Genomic DNA, 13301 nt, shown 5'->3' with positions numbered 1-13301 from the left:
GATGGCTTCACTGGGGAATTCCACCAAAGGTGAAAAGGAGAGCCGGCACCAGCTCTCCTCAGACCCCTGCAAAAGACTGGAAGAGGATACTAACTCACCGCCCCCATGCCAGGGAGACCACAACAGGACACCACAGACAGTCCTTACGTATTCTGATTCAAAAAGCTCCAAAAAATACCAGCAAATTTAACTCAACAGCACAATAACGAGACTATATGCTGCGATGAAGTGAGATTTATGATAGTTCAGGCATACACAGTTTGTCCACTGAGGGGTGCGCACCTGGCCTAGCAGTTCAGATATCTGCATCCCGGGATCGAGTGCCTGGGTTCATTATCTTGCTCTGCTCCTGCTAATGCAGAGCCTGGGAGGCAGCAGTGAGGGCTCATGCAATTGGGTCCCCACCACCTACAACCTCAACTGAGTTCCTAGATCCTGGCTTCAGCCTGGTCCAGCCCTGGCTGTTACAGGCATTTGGGGGAGTGAACAAACAGAAGGGAGCTCTCTGTCCCTTTCTATGCCTCTGCTTCTCAGATATACACATTTTCTTAAAAAAAAAAAAAAAAAAAAAAAAAAAAAAAAAAAAAAACTGCCCACAGAAACATCACATTAATAGAATGAAGGGGGGAAAACCACATGACCATTTCAACTGATGCAGGAAAAACATTTAACAAAAGTCAACACCTCATGATAAAAACACTCAAACAACTGGGAATAGAGGAAGCTACTTCAACATAACCAAAACTATACATGAAAACCCACAGTAAACATAATTCATGTGGAAAGACTGAGAAAGTTCCTCTTAAGATCAGAGACTTGGAGTACCCACTCTTTGTACAACATGGTACTGTAAGTCTTAACTAGAATAATTAGGTAAGAAATAGAAAGCACACACAGTGAAATAAAAGAAATAAAGCAATGATATTATTATTATTTTTTGACAGGCAGAGTGGACAGTGAGAGAGAGACAGAGAGAAAGGTCTTCCTTTTTGTCGTTGGTTCACCCTCCAATGGCCACCGCGGCTGGCACGCTCCAGCCGGCGCACCACGCTGATCCGATGGCAGGAGCCAGGTACTTATCCTGGTCTCCCATGGGGTGCAGGGCCCAAGCACCTGGGCCATCCTCCACTGCACTCCCTGGCCACAGCAGAGAGCTGGCCTGGAAGAGGGGTAACCAGGACAGAATCCGGCGCCCTGACCGGGACTAGAACCCGGTGTGCCGGCGCCGCAAGGCGGAGGATTAGCCTAGTGAGCCGTGGCGCCGGCCTAAAGCAATGATCTTATAATCAGAAAACCTTAAATATTCCACAAAAAACTCTTAAAAATAATAAATTCGGCAAAGTAGCAGGATACAAAATCAACACACACACACACACACACACACAAACACACACAAGTGTATTTCTATACCTAGCAATCAACAATCTAAAAAGAAAATTATGAAAACAATCCCAGGGGCCAGCGCTGTGGCTTAGTGGGTGAAGCTGCAGCCTGCAGTGCCGGCATCTATATGGGTGCTGGTTCGAGGCCCGGCTGTTCCACTTCTGATCCAGCTCTCTGCTATGGTCTGGGAAAGCAGTAGAAGATGGCCCGAGTCCTTGGGCCCTTACACCCCTGTGGGAGACTCAGAAGAAGTTCCTGGCCCTTGGCTTCAGATCAGCAGAGCTCCGGCCATTGCAGCCATTTGGGGAATGAACCAGTGGATGGAAGATTTTCTCTCCCTCCCTCCTTGCCTCTGTCACTCTGTAACTGTGCCTTTCAAATAAATAAATAAATCTTACAAAAAGGAAGGAAGGAGGGAAGGAAGGAGGGAAGGAAGGAAGGAGGGAAGGAAGGAGGGAGGGAGGGAGGGAGGGAGGGAGGGAGGGAGGGAGGGAGGGAAGGAAGGAAGGAAGGAAGGAAGGAAGGAAGGAAGGAATTCCATTTAAAATAACAAAAAGAATAGGGGCTGGCATTGTGGTGTAGCAGGTAAAGCCTCTGCCTGTGATGCCAGCATCCCATATGGGTGCTGGTTGGAGATCTGGCTGCTCCACTTCCAACCCAGCACTGCTAATGCACCTGGGAAAGCAGCAGAGGATGGTCCAAGTGCTTGCAGCCCTGCACCCACATCAGAGACCTGGAAAAAGATCCGGTCTCCTGGCTTCAACCAGTCTTAGCCCTGTCCACTGGGGCCATTTTAGGAGTTAACCAGTGGATGGACGATCTCTCTTTCTCTCTTGCTCTGTAACTCCGCCTTTCAAATACAATAAATCTTAGAAAAAAAAAAAAAGACATATACATCAGGATAGAGAATCCAGAGATAAACCCTCACACAATCAACAAGGAGCCAAGACTACTCAAAAGGGAAATGACAGTCTTCCACAAATGGTGCTGGGAAAACTGGATATCCACGTGCAGAAGAAAAATGCTGGACCCTTATCCAACACTATATACCAAAATTAGCTCAAAATGGATGAAACACCTAAATGTAAAAACTAAAACCATGAAACCCACAGAAGAAAACATGTTTCCTGACTTTGGATTTGGCAAAGACTCTTGGATATGACACCAAAGGCACAAGCAGCACATGAAAAAAATAAACAAATCGGATGGCATCAAAATAAAACCTTTGTGCCTCAAAGGACACCACCAACAGAGAAAAAAGGCAATCCACAGTATTTGTAGATCACATGTCTAATACAAGATTGATATCCAGGAAAAAACAAAAACAAAAACCTTGTAAAACCCAACAACAAAATTACAAATCCAATTCAAAACCAGGCAAAGGATTTGAATAGCTGTTTTTCCAAAGACACACAAATAGCCAATAAATAATAAGCACATGAAAAGATATTCAACACCACTAATTATTGGGAAATGCCAACGAGATGCCACCTCATGCCCATTAGGACAAGTATCAAAAGCAACAGAAACTAACAAGTGTTGGCAAGTATGCGGAGAAACTGGAAGCCCTGTGCAATGTTGGTGGCATGTAAAATGGTGCAGCTGCGGTGGAAAAGTCTGGTAGTTTCTCCAATATTAACAACACAGTTTTCATATCATCCAGCAATTCTAGCTATGAACACATATCCCAAAGCACTGAAAGCAGGGGCACACACAGATATTTGCACACCCATGCTGACAGCATTATTCACAATAGCCAAGAGATGGAAGCAATTCAAGTGTCCACTGGAGGACGACTAGAGAACATTGTTCAGCCTTAGAACACTGCTGGCCCAGGCCAGCCCATGGGAAGGCAGTGACAGTGCTTCCCTGCTCTGACCTCCTGCAACCTTCACCTCCCCTGTCCACCCCAGGCTTTGATCAGTGCCCGGCAGTGCCACAGTGGCACCCCCTGGACCTGCCCAGAATGGGATGCCTCACTCTGACAAGTTGGCCCACCTACCCCGAGGGGAAGGAGCGCAAAGAGCTGCATGAAAGGTGGCTTTCCAGAAGCCCTGCCCTACAGCACAGACCAAGCACAGATTTCTGCCAGGCCTCAGGGGACCCTCACAGCCCCACAACACTCCCCACTTCCCCAGCCCAGGGCAAGGAAGTGCCCAGAGCAGGGAGAGGAGCTGCCCACCTTGATGATGACACGCTGGTCTGACTGGTCCTCCAGGATGCTGTCCGTGGGGTAGGACTCGATCTGCTGTCTGATGGCGGAGGCGATGGCCGGCACGAACGTCAGTGGGTTCAGATCCAGGTCGTCACAGAGGATTTCTGAAAACATCTCGGGGGTCATCAGCTTCTCTGAAACCAGGAAAGGGCAGGTCAGTGACCAACTGCACCAATCTCACCACAGTCAGGCCTTCTCTGCCAAGTCCATGGATGCAGAGAGGACAACTGGGGAACTGCAGGGGGTTCTCCTGGGCAGTGGGTGCAGGAGGGCGAAGCACATGACAAGCACCCCTTTTCTGGTCCTCATCCTGCACACAGCTCCTCCTCAGGTCCCTGGAGGTGGTCAAGGCCCTAAGTGTCCTCTGTACCACTCAGTGGCCTCACAGCCAGAGCTGGGTGGGGGCATGCGATTAGCTCTAACGTTCAGGGAAAGGGAAGCAAAGGCCCTGCAAGACTGACGAGCCATCGCTGCACTCTCCTTCCCTCTGAGATGAGCTGGGGGCACCTGTGATGGCACAGAGCCCCGTCCCACTGTGGGCCTCATGAGAGCAAGACACTGCATAGGCCAGAGAGATTTCTGGGCCTGTGGCTGTAGCAGCAGTGCCTCAACAAGGGGACAAAGGTCCCAGACCCTGGAAACAGAACCACACCAGGTGTGAGTCACAGGGATGGTTGGCAACGGGCCCAACTGGAAGCAAGTTCCCATTCTGCCAACTGTTTCCTCTGTAATCAGCCCAGCAATTCAGGCCTCACTGGCAAGACGCCACGTGGGGATGAGCCACATATAAGAGAAAGGCAAGAAGGAAGCCCCATGAGCACTTGGCACGACTCCCTCATCAACAGCCAGGTCTGGGGTGGGCATGTGGCCCAGCACATAAGTTCCTGCTTTGGATGTGGGCATCCCCTACCACAGTGCCTGGTGAGCCCTGGCTACTCCACTTCTGATCCCGCTTCCTGCTAAAGCACAGCCTGGAAGGCAGCAGATGACAGCTCAAGGACTTGGGTCTCTGCCACCATATGGGAGACTGGGATGGAATTCTTGGCTTCTGGCTTCAGTCCAGCTCAGCCCTGGCTGTTGTGGGCATTTGGGGAGTAAGCCAGTGGATGGAAGACCTCTCTCCATCTCTCTCTCTGCCTTTCAAATAAAAAGTGGGGTAGGGAGAAAGAACCAAATCTGTTTAACAGACAACCAGCACCACAGCACGTTCCTTGCCAGGAAGACAGGCTAGATGCCAGCACACCTGCAGTCCAGCCTATGCGCTTCTGAGTGTGAGGAATTTGGGAGTTTGGAGCAGGAATCTCAAGTGCTCAGGCTAAGCACCCTACAAATACATTGTCTAGAGTGTTATTTACAACTTTTTTAATTAATTATTTTTTTTCTCTTGGCTCCCCGCTTCCTTTGACTCCCTGCCCAGCAGCACCTGCTTCCTCCACAGCCATTCCGCCTCCCCTCCCACTGTCCCTTCCTCCCTCCCCTTGTCGCCATCACAGCAAGCAAGAAAAAAAAATTAAATTTTTATTTATTTGAGAAGCAAAGAGACAGAGAAACAGACAAAATGGTCCTATCTGTTAGTTCACTTCCCAAACACAACAGCTGGGAAAGGGCTGGGCTAAGGCCAGGAGCCAGGAGCTCTACCCTGGTCTCACACATAGGTGGCAGGGACCCAAGTACCGGAGCCATCACCCACTGCCTCCCCGACTCTGCAGTAGCTGGCAGCTGGGATGTGGAGTTGGAGCCACAATGTGAATCCAGCCACTACAATGTGGGCTGGGATCCTAGCTGCTAGGCCAAACACCCACTCGCAAACATTTTTGCAGTCATCTGGGGAGTGAACCAGTAGATGAAAGCATGCTCTCTCTCTGTCTCTCATCTCTGTCATTCCGCCTTTCAAATTAACCAAGAAATCTTTAAAAAATATAAACTTTTTGAGATGGTTGACTTATGATAGTTTGACTTACAACTTTTTCTTTTTTTATTTGAAAGGAAGAGTTAGAGAGAGACAGACAAAGACCTTCCATCTGCTCGCTCACTCTCCAAAGGGTCGTAACGGCTGGGGCTCGGTCAGCCTGAAGCCAGGAGCCTGGAACTCCATCCAGGTCTCCCACATGGATGGCAAGGGCCCATCATTGGCTGCCTTCCCAAGTTCATTAGCAAGGAGTTGGATCAGAAGTGGAGCAGCTTGAACTGGAAACGGCATTCACATAGGATGCCAGCATCACAGGTGCTAGCTTAACCTTCTGTGCCACAATGCCAGCCCAACTTACAACATCTTCATTTTGACGAGGGTGCAAAAGAGATTCACAGTAAGTAGAAAGCAAATTTCAAATCCACGTCTTTTCCTGAGCTAGTGATAGGTGGTCCGATCTGCTCTCATGATGCTCCCTATCAGCACACTCATCTCAAGGGGAAACACGCAGCACTCCACACAGTGTTGCGGATCTGTGGTCAGTACGCAAGGTGGAGTTAAGTGCACACTGGAGTCACGATATTTTCAATTTACAACAGGGTCACAACCCCACCGTAAGCTGAGGAGCATCTGTAATTAGATTCACAAGAATTCTAAGGAATAAACAAAGAGATTTCAGGTGCCCTGTGCCCAGTTTCTCAATGGTAACATCCATAAAAGAGTATAATCTCACAGCTGGGGAGATTATATCAGTACCCTCAAGACACAGGGCATCCGTGTCACCACGAGGATCTCCCCCAGTGTCTTTTTGGAGCCACGTATACCTCCCTTCCTCCCCCCATCCCCCGCCGGCTTTCATCTCCATTTCTGTAAGCCTTGCATTTCAAGAATGCCACCCAAATGGAATCACACACTATGCAACTGCTGGGAACCAGCTTTTCTTCACTTGGCAAACATGACTAGGGATTCATTCAAGTTGCCACTTCCTTCTTGCTACCGAGGAGCACTCCACGTTATTCACCCACTAAATAACATCTTGGTTCTTCCTGGCCTCTGGCTATCATGAACAAAGCCGTGATGAATATGTAGGGGGTGGCTTCTACAAACCTAAGCCTTTGTTCTTCTGGGTAACTGCGGGGCCATGTGGCTGCTGCATGTTTAGTCTTTCAGACAAACGCGAACATGTTTTTCAGAGCATTGAGCCTTTTCCATTTCCACCAGCAACGAATGAATGGCCCACTTCTTCCAGCCACTCTGGAATGAGCCTGTCGATTTCATTTCCATTTCCCTGTGGGCCAATCCTGTGGAACATCTTTTCTATGTTTATTTGCCATGTGTCTCTATTCTTCAGGGAAATGTCTCTTCATGTCTTTTGTCTACCTACTAATTAGATCTTTGTCTGCTGTTGCTTTCTTTCATTTTTTTTTTTTTTAAGATCTACTTATTCCATTTGAAAGGCTGAGTTCCCAGAAAAGGCGGTGGTTGGGGCGGGGGGGATGACATGACAGACACAGAGAGAAGAGAGATCTTCCATCCACTGGTTCACTCTCCAAATGGCCACAATGTCTGGGGCTGAGTCAGGCCAAAGCCAGGAGCCAGCTCCTTCCAGGTCTCCCATGTGAGTACAGGGATCCAAGGACTTGGGCCATCTTCCACTGCTTTCCGGAGCTGCATTTAAAGTGGAACAGCCGGGACTTGAACCAGCACCCACATGGGATGCTGGCATCACAGACAGACTTAACATGCCAGACTTAATGGCCCTGCTGTTCCATTTTCAAAGTTCATTCTATGCAGTCTAGATTCCAGTTCTTTTTCAGATATGTGGTTTCCAAATACCTCTCCTCCCAGCTCCCACCCCAGCTCATCTTTTCACCCCCTTAACACGGTCTTCTGCAGAGCAGTCTTTCACTCTGATGAAGTTTAGTTTTTCACCACTGCCTGGGATGGACTGTGTGGTGAGGGTCTAAAAATGCTTCCTCCTCTAGCCCCGGGAGCCCCAAGATTGCTTACCTTTTCCTGAAAGTTTTAGAGTTTGATATTTAAGACATCAAAAGCTTATTTTATTAATTTGAAAATCAGGGAGACAAAGAAATCTTCCACTCACTGGTTCACTCCCTAAAATGACTGCATCAGCCAGGGCTGGGCCAGCCCAAAGTCAGGAGCTGGGAACTCAATCCAGGTCTCTCATGTGGGGGGCAGGGACACAAGTACTTCTTAGGATTTGTGTAGGTATGAGGTTTAGCTCAAAGTCAAGTTACTTGCATATAGATACTCAGTCACTCCAGCACGATTCTGTTCAAAGAGCTATCTTACCTCCATCTGTTTCTACTTACACCTTTTTCTAATTCCTGGGGCAGATCAGTGTGGAGCTATTTCCGGATTCTCAGTTCTGTCCCAGTGACATATGCATTTGTTGCTCCACCAATGCTACACAGTTTTGTTTACAACAACCAGAAGAAGATCCAGGCTTCTGGCTTCGAACTGGCCCAGCTCCAGCCACTGCGGCCATTTGGAGAGTGAACAAGTGGATTTAAGACTTCTCTCTCTCTTTCTCGGCCTCTGCCTCTATAACTCCGCCTTTCAAATAAATAAATTTCAAGTAAATCTTTAAAAAAATCTATATGTCTTCAGGCTAGCACTGTGGTGTAGTGGGTAAAGCCTCTGCCTACTGTTCCAGCACCCAACGTGGGCACCAGTTCCAGTCCTGGCTGCTCCACTTCTGATACAGCTCTCTGCTAATGTGCCTGGAAAGGCAGCAGAAGAGGGCCCAAGTCCTTGGGTCCCTGCATCCATGTGGAGACCTGGAAGCAGCTCCTGGATCCTGGCTTCACATAGGCCCAGCTCCAGCTGTTGTGGTCATATGGTGAGTGAACCAGTGGACGGAAGACTCTCCCTCTTTCTGCCTCTTCGTAACTCTGCCTTTCAAATAAATAAATAAATCTTTTAAAAAAATAAAATAATCTACATGTCTTTTATTCCATTTTCTTGCTGTACTGCACTGGTTGGAACGTCTAGCATGATGTAGACTGAGAGTGGTGACAGCTGACATCCTTGCCTTGTCCCCAGTCTTAGGGAAAAAGCATTCAGCCTTTTACCATTCAATGATGTTAGCAAAACGGTTTTTGTAGATGCTTTTTAAATTTCTTGCTCTGTTTTTCTTATCATGAAAAGGTACTGAATTCTTTCAAACACTTTTTCTGTATCTTTTGCTATGATCATGTGATTTTTCTTTAGTCTGTTAGCATGGTAGATTACCTTGATGATCTTCAAACAGTGAGCTAGCCTTGCATCACTGGAATAAACCCCACTTGGTCATGGTAAATAATTCCTTTTTTGTGTCTACATTCAAAAGGATATTGCTTAGTACTGTTCTTTCTGGTACTGTCTTTAGGTTTGGTATCAGGGTAATACTGGCTTTATAAAACAGAGTGGAAAAAATCTCTTTTATTTCTAGAAAAGACTGTATAGAATTGGTGCTAGTTCATCACTAAGTCTTTGGGGAAATTCTCCGACAACGAAGCAATCTGAGCCCAGAGATTTTTTGAGGAGTTTTATTTTTTTTTATTTTTTTTTTTTGACAGGCAGAGTGGACAGTGAGAGAGAGAGACAGAGAGAAAGGTCTTCCTTTGCCTTTGGTTCACTCTCCAATGGCCGCCACGGCAGGTGCGCTGCTGCCGGCGCACTGCGCTGTTCCGAAGCCAGGAACCAGGTGCTTCTTCTGGTCTCCCATGGGGTGCATGGCCCAAGCACCTGGGCCATCCTCCACTGCACTCCCTGGCCACAGCAGAGGGTTGGCCTGGAAGAGGGGCAACCGGGACAGAATCCGGCGCCCCGACCGGGACTAGAACCCGGTGTGCCGGTGCCACAAGGCGGAGGATTAGCCTATTGAGCTGTGGTGCCGGCCCTGAGGAGTTTTAAAATTACAAGTTTTAGGCTGGCGCCGCGGCTCAATAGGCTAATCCTCTGCCTTGTGGCACCGGCACACCGGGTTCTAGTCCCGGTCGGGGCGCCGGATTCTGTCCCGGTTGCCCCTCCTCCAGGCCAGCTCTCTGCTGTGGCCCGGGAGTGCAGTGGAGGATGGCCAAAGTCCTTGGGCCCTGCACCCCATGGGAGACCAGGATAAGTACCTGGCTCCTGCCTTCAGATCAGTCTGGTGCGCTGGCCGCAGCGCGCCGGCTGCGGCGGCCATTGCAGGGTGAACCAACGGCAAAGGAAGACCTTTCTCTCTGTCTCTCTCTCACTGTCCACTCTGTCCAAAAAAAAAAAAAAAAAAAAAATTACAAGTTTTATCTCCTTAATGGTTACAATTCAAACTGTACATCTGATATTGGGTGAGTTTTGAAAGAACATGTTTTTCAAGGAAATGGCCTTTTTTATGGTAGCTGTCAAATTTCTGTGTGTTCCGTTGTTTGCAGTATTGCCTTCCTCTTGATATATGCAGGGTCCACAGAAGAATTTGGTTTATTCCTGGTACTGGGAACCTGTGTTTTTCTTTTTTTTTGGCCAGTCTTGCAAAAGGTTGTCAATATTATTGCTTTCCAAGTACCAGCTATGTTTCATTTATTTTCTCTCATTTCCATTCTCAATTTCATTGATTCTTGCACTTTGTTTAGTGAGGTTCTTCCTTCTGCTTGCTTTGCTTTTCTTTGGCTGTTCTTTTTCTCAGAGGGTGAGATGGGAGCTTAGGTAACCAACCTGGGGCTTTTCTTGTTTTCTACTGTATGCACTAATACCACAGATCATCCTCCCAGTACTAATTAGCTGTATTCTCCAAATCTTGATATATTTGCATTTTCATGCAGGTCCATGTATATATATATATATATATATATATATTTTTTTTTTTTTTTTTTTGACAGGCAGAGTTAGACAGAGAGAGACAGAAAGGTCCTCCTTTTCCCATTGGTTCACCCCCAAAATGGCCGCTAGCATTCCTTTTTCTGTTGGCTCACCCCCCAAATGGCCACTTCCTCCTGGTCTCCCACGCAGTTGCAGGGCCCAAGGACCTGGGCCATCCTCCACTGCCTTCCCGGGCCACAGCAGAGAGCTGGCCTGGAAGAGGAGCAACCAGGACAGAACCGGTGCCCCAACCAGGACTAGAACTCATAGTGCCAATGCCACAGGCAGAGGATTAGCCTAGTGAGCCACAGTGTCGGCCAGTCCATGTACATTTTTAAACTTCCCTTTAGACTTCCTCTTTGAACCATGAATTATTTAGGAGTGTGCGGTTCAGCTTACAAGTATCTGAGCCCCTGTGGCTGGAGAACACGTTCTGTTTGGTTTCCATTCTTTCACGTTTGTTGGCTTGTTTTATGACCCATAATATGGTTTCTGTGGTATGTACCACAGGCACTTGAGATGAATGCATATTCAGCTGTGCTGGAATGTTCTATAAAGGCCAGTCAGATGCTGTTGGCAATGCTGTTTTTGAGTTCTTTTATCATCTTGCTTATTTTCTGTCCAGTTGTTTTATATTGTAGGAAGAAGAATGTTGATGTCTCCTGTATAACTGTTGATCTATTTCTCCTTTCAGCTCTGCTGTCTGCTCTGTCCTTGGTGGATTGACTCTACTTTTATCATCACTTACTGCCCCTCTCTGTCTCCAGTAAATGTCTTTGCTTCTAAGTTGCTTTATCTGATCCTACATGGGCATCATGTAGCATTTTCCATCTTTTTACTTTCACCTAGTGATTTCATTCTACTTGAAAAGTTTCCTGTGGCTAACATATAGTTGGGTTATTTTGGGTGATTTTTTCTGCCTAGTAAACATTTATGTCATGGTTTAAGTCTATCATTTTTTTTCCTGTTTTTTCTTTTCTTTCTTTCTTTTTTTTTTTTTTTTTTTGGACAGGCAGAGCTAGACAGTGAGAAAGACAGAGAGAAAGGTCTTCCTTCTGTTGGTTCACCTCCCAGATGGCAGCCATGGCTGGCACGCTGTGCCGATCTGAACCAGGAGCCAGGTGCTTCCTCCTGGTCTCCCATGCAGGTGCAGGACCCAAGCACTTGGGCCATCCTCCAATGCCTTCCTGGGCCACAGCAGAGAGCTGGACTGGAAGAGGAGCAACCGGGACAGAACCCAGCGCCCCAACCGGGACTAGAACCCGGGGTGCCAGCGCCACAGGTGGAGGATTAGCCAAGTGAGCTGCGGCGTCAGCCTGTTTATTTCTCTGTTTTCTTGCTTCTGTCTCCCTGTGGGCTGGCTGAATATTTTTTAGAATTGCACATTGATTTATCTATAGCACTTTTTAAAAATAATTGGATAAAATGTAATTTCCAAGCAAGGCTTCCGCAAAACATCTTCTGACGAAAGATTAGGAAACACTGCTAAAGTACTGTTCAAAACAGCATCAAGGAATCAAAACAACCAGATTTATAGAACAACCACATCTCCCCCGAGACTTCTGTCATCAAATCATCCCAAAGTAAGGGGACAGAGGCATTTCCTGAGCTGTCCAGGGAACTTGCTGAGGACACTGCTTTGCCTGCTCACAAGGAAGCATCTTTGGGAAACAACCATCAGTGGCCGCTGTGGAGGAAATGAGTGACATGGGGAGTGAAGACAGGACATGCAGCACGATGTTTTCAAGTGCTGAAAGAAGAGACCACTAACAAAGACCCCCACATCCAGTGCAAAAAATCCTTCAGGAATATTCTACAGACAGTTGCGGATCTACCTTAAAAGAGTGGCTAAAAGGAAAATGATCAAAGACACTTTGGAACACCACGAAGGGACAAAGATAAGCAAATACAGGAACAGATAAAGTAGTTTTCCTTCTCCTCTTGGGTTTTCCAAATGATATTTGACAGTGGAAGAACACTTGGAGAACAGAGTTCTCTATGTTCTCAATTACATGCTATCTACAAGAAACTCCTGTGAAGTATAAATGAAATAAGTAGGTTGAAAGTAAGAGGATGGAAATGGGTATCTCCTGCCAATATTAACCAAAGGAAAGTGGGAGTAGCAATGCTAGTTCAAAGCAGGCGTAAAGGCAGGGAATGCTGACTTATCTGCTTATTCTGCATGGAATATTAAATTCTGCACAATGCCAGCATTCCTGATGGTGGTTATCAGTCAGCCACTGTTCAGACAGCACGTCGTGGGGACTCCATCACTGCCACAGCACAGAAAGGTGGTGTCCTTCTCTTTTGGAGTGCTTCAGCAAAGCTCACCTGTTTCCTCCCTATCAAAGAGCTCTTGAACTTCATTCTCCGACTTGGGGCCCACATCACCTGCTGCCAGGGTCGCCTCATGGCTAAAGGGAGACCACAAACCCCTCCAAGCCTCTCTCTTGTGGTTTCATCAAGGTGCTCACTCTTTGTGTCTCCTTCTAGCTGGGACTGATGGGGCAGGAGGGCCAGTAAGTGGCCCATTTGCATTTCTCAGTGGTTCTCTAAGTGTCAGCTAGCACAACAGCCTATCAGCCCACGGGTTTCTTTATTTCACCAGTTCAAGTGCAGCGTAAAAACCTGTCTTTATGTCTCTTTTCCCACCCTGACTCATAATTTCTGAAACACTTCTACATACATTTAGAATCCCATCAGATAGCATCATCATTTCCACTTCAACTAGCAAATGTAATTTGGAAAAGCCAAGAGGAGAAGGAAAGCTATTTTATTCATTTTTTAAGTTTTACTCATTCATCTGTTGAGCTGAAGAGCAGAGTGACAGAGATCTTCCATCTATGGGTTCACTCCTTAAATGCCTACAACACCTGGGGCTGCACCAGGCAAAAGGAACACCATCTGGCTCTCCCGAGTGGGTAGCAGGGCCCAAGCACCAGGGCCACCATCTGC

At 47.2% G+C, this 13301-nt stretch overlaps 1 protein-coding gene across 2 annotated transcripts in view; it reads right to left on the bottom strand.

The window, feature by feature from the left end:
- SMARCB1 (SWI/SNF related BAF chromatin remodeling complex subunit B1) overlaps nt 1–13301 on the bottom strand; it is a 43820-nt gene that overhangs the window by 11196 nt on the left and 19323 nt on the right. For both annotated transcript variants that reach the window (XM_070065950.1, XM_070065951.1), the window contains exon 6: nt 3566–3732. In XM_070065950.1, coding sequence (XP_069922051.1) covers nt 3566–3732 — 167 coding nt within the window. The remainder of the gene's footprint in view (nt 1–3565; nt 3733–13301) is intronic.

This window comes from Oryctolagus cuniculus, chromosome 21 (assembly GCF_964237555.1).
Source record: "Oryctolagus cuniculus chromosome 21, mOryCun1.1, whole genome shotgun sequence".
NCBI lineage: Eukaryota > Metazoa > Chordata > Mammalia > Lagomorpha > Leporidae > Oryctolagus > Oryctolagus cuniculus.
This window is presented reverse-complemented; position numbering and strand designations above follow the sequence as displayed.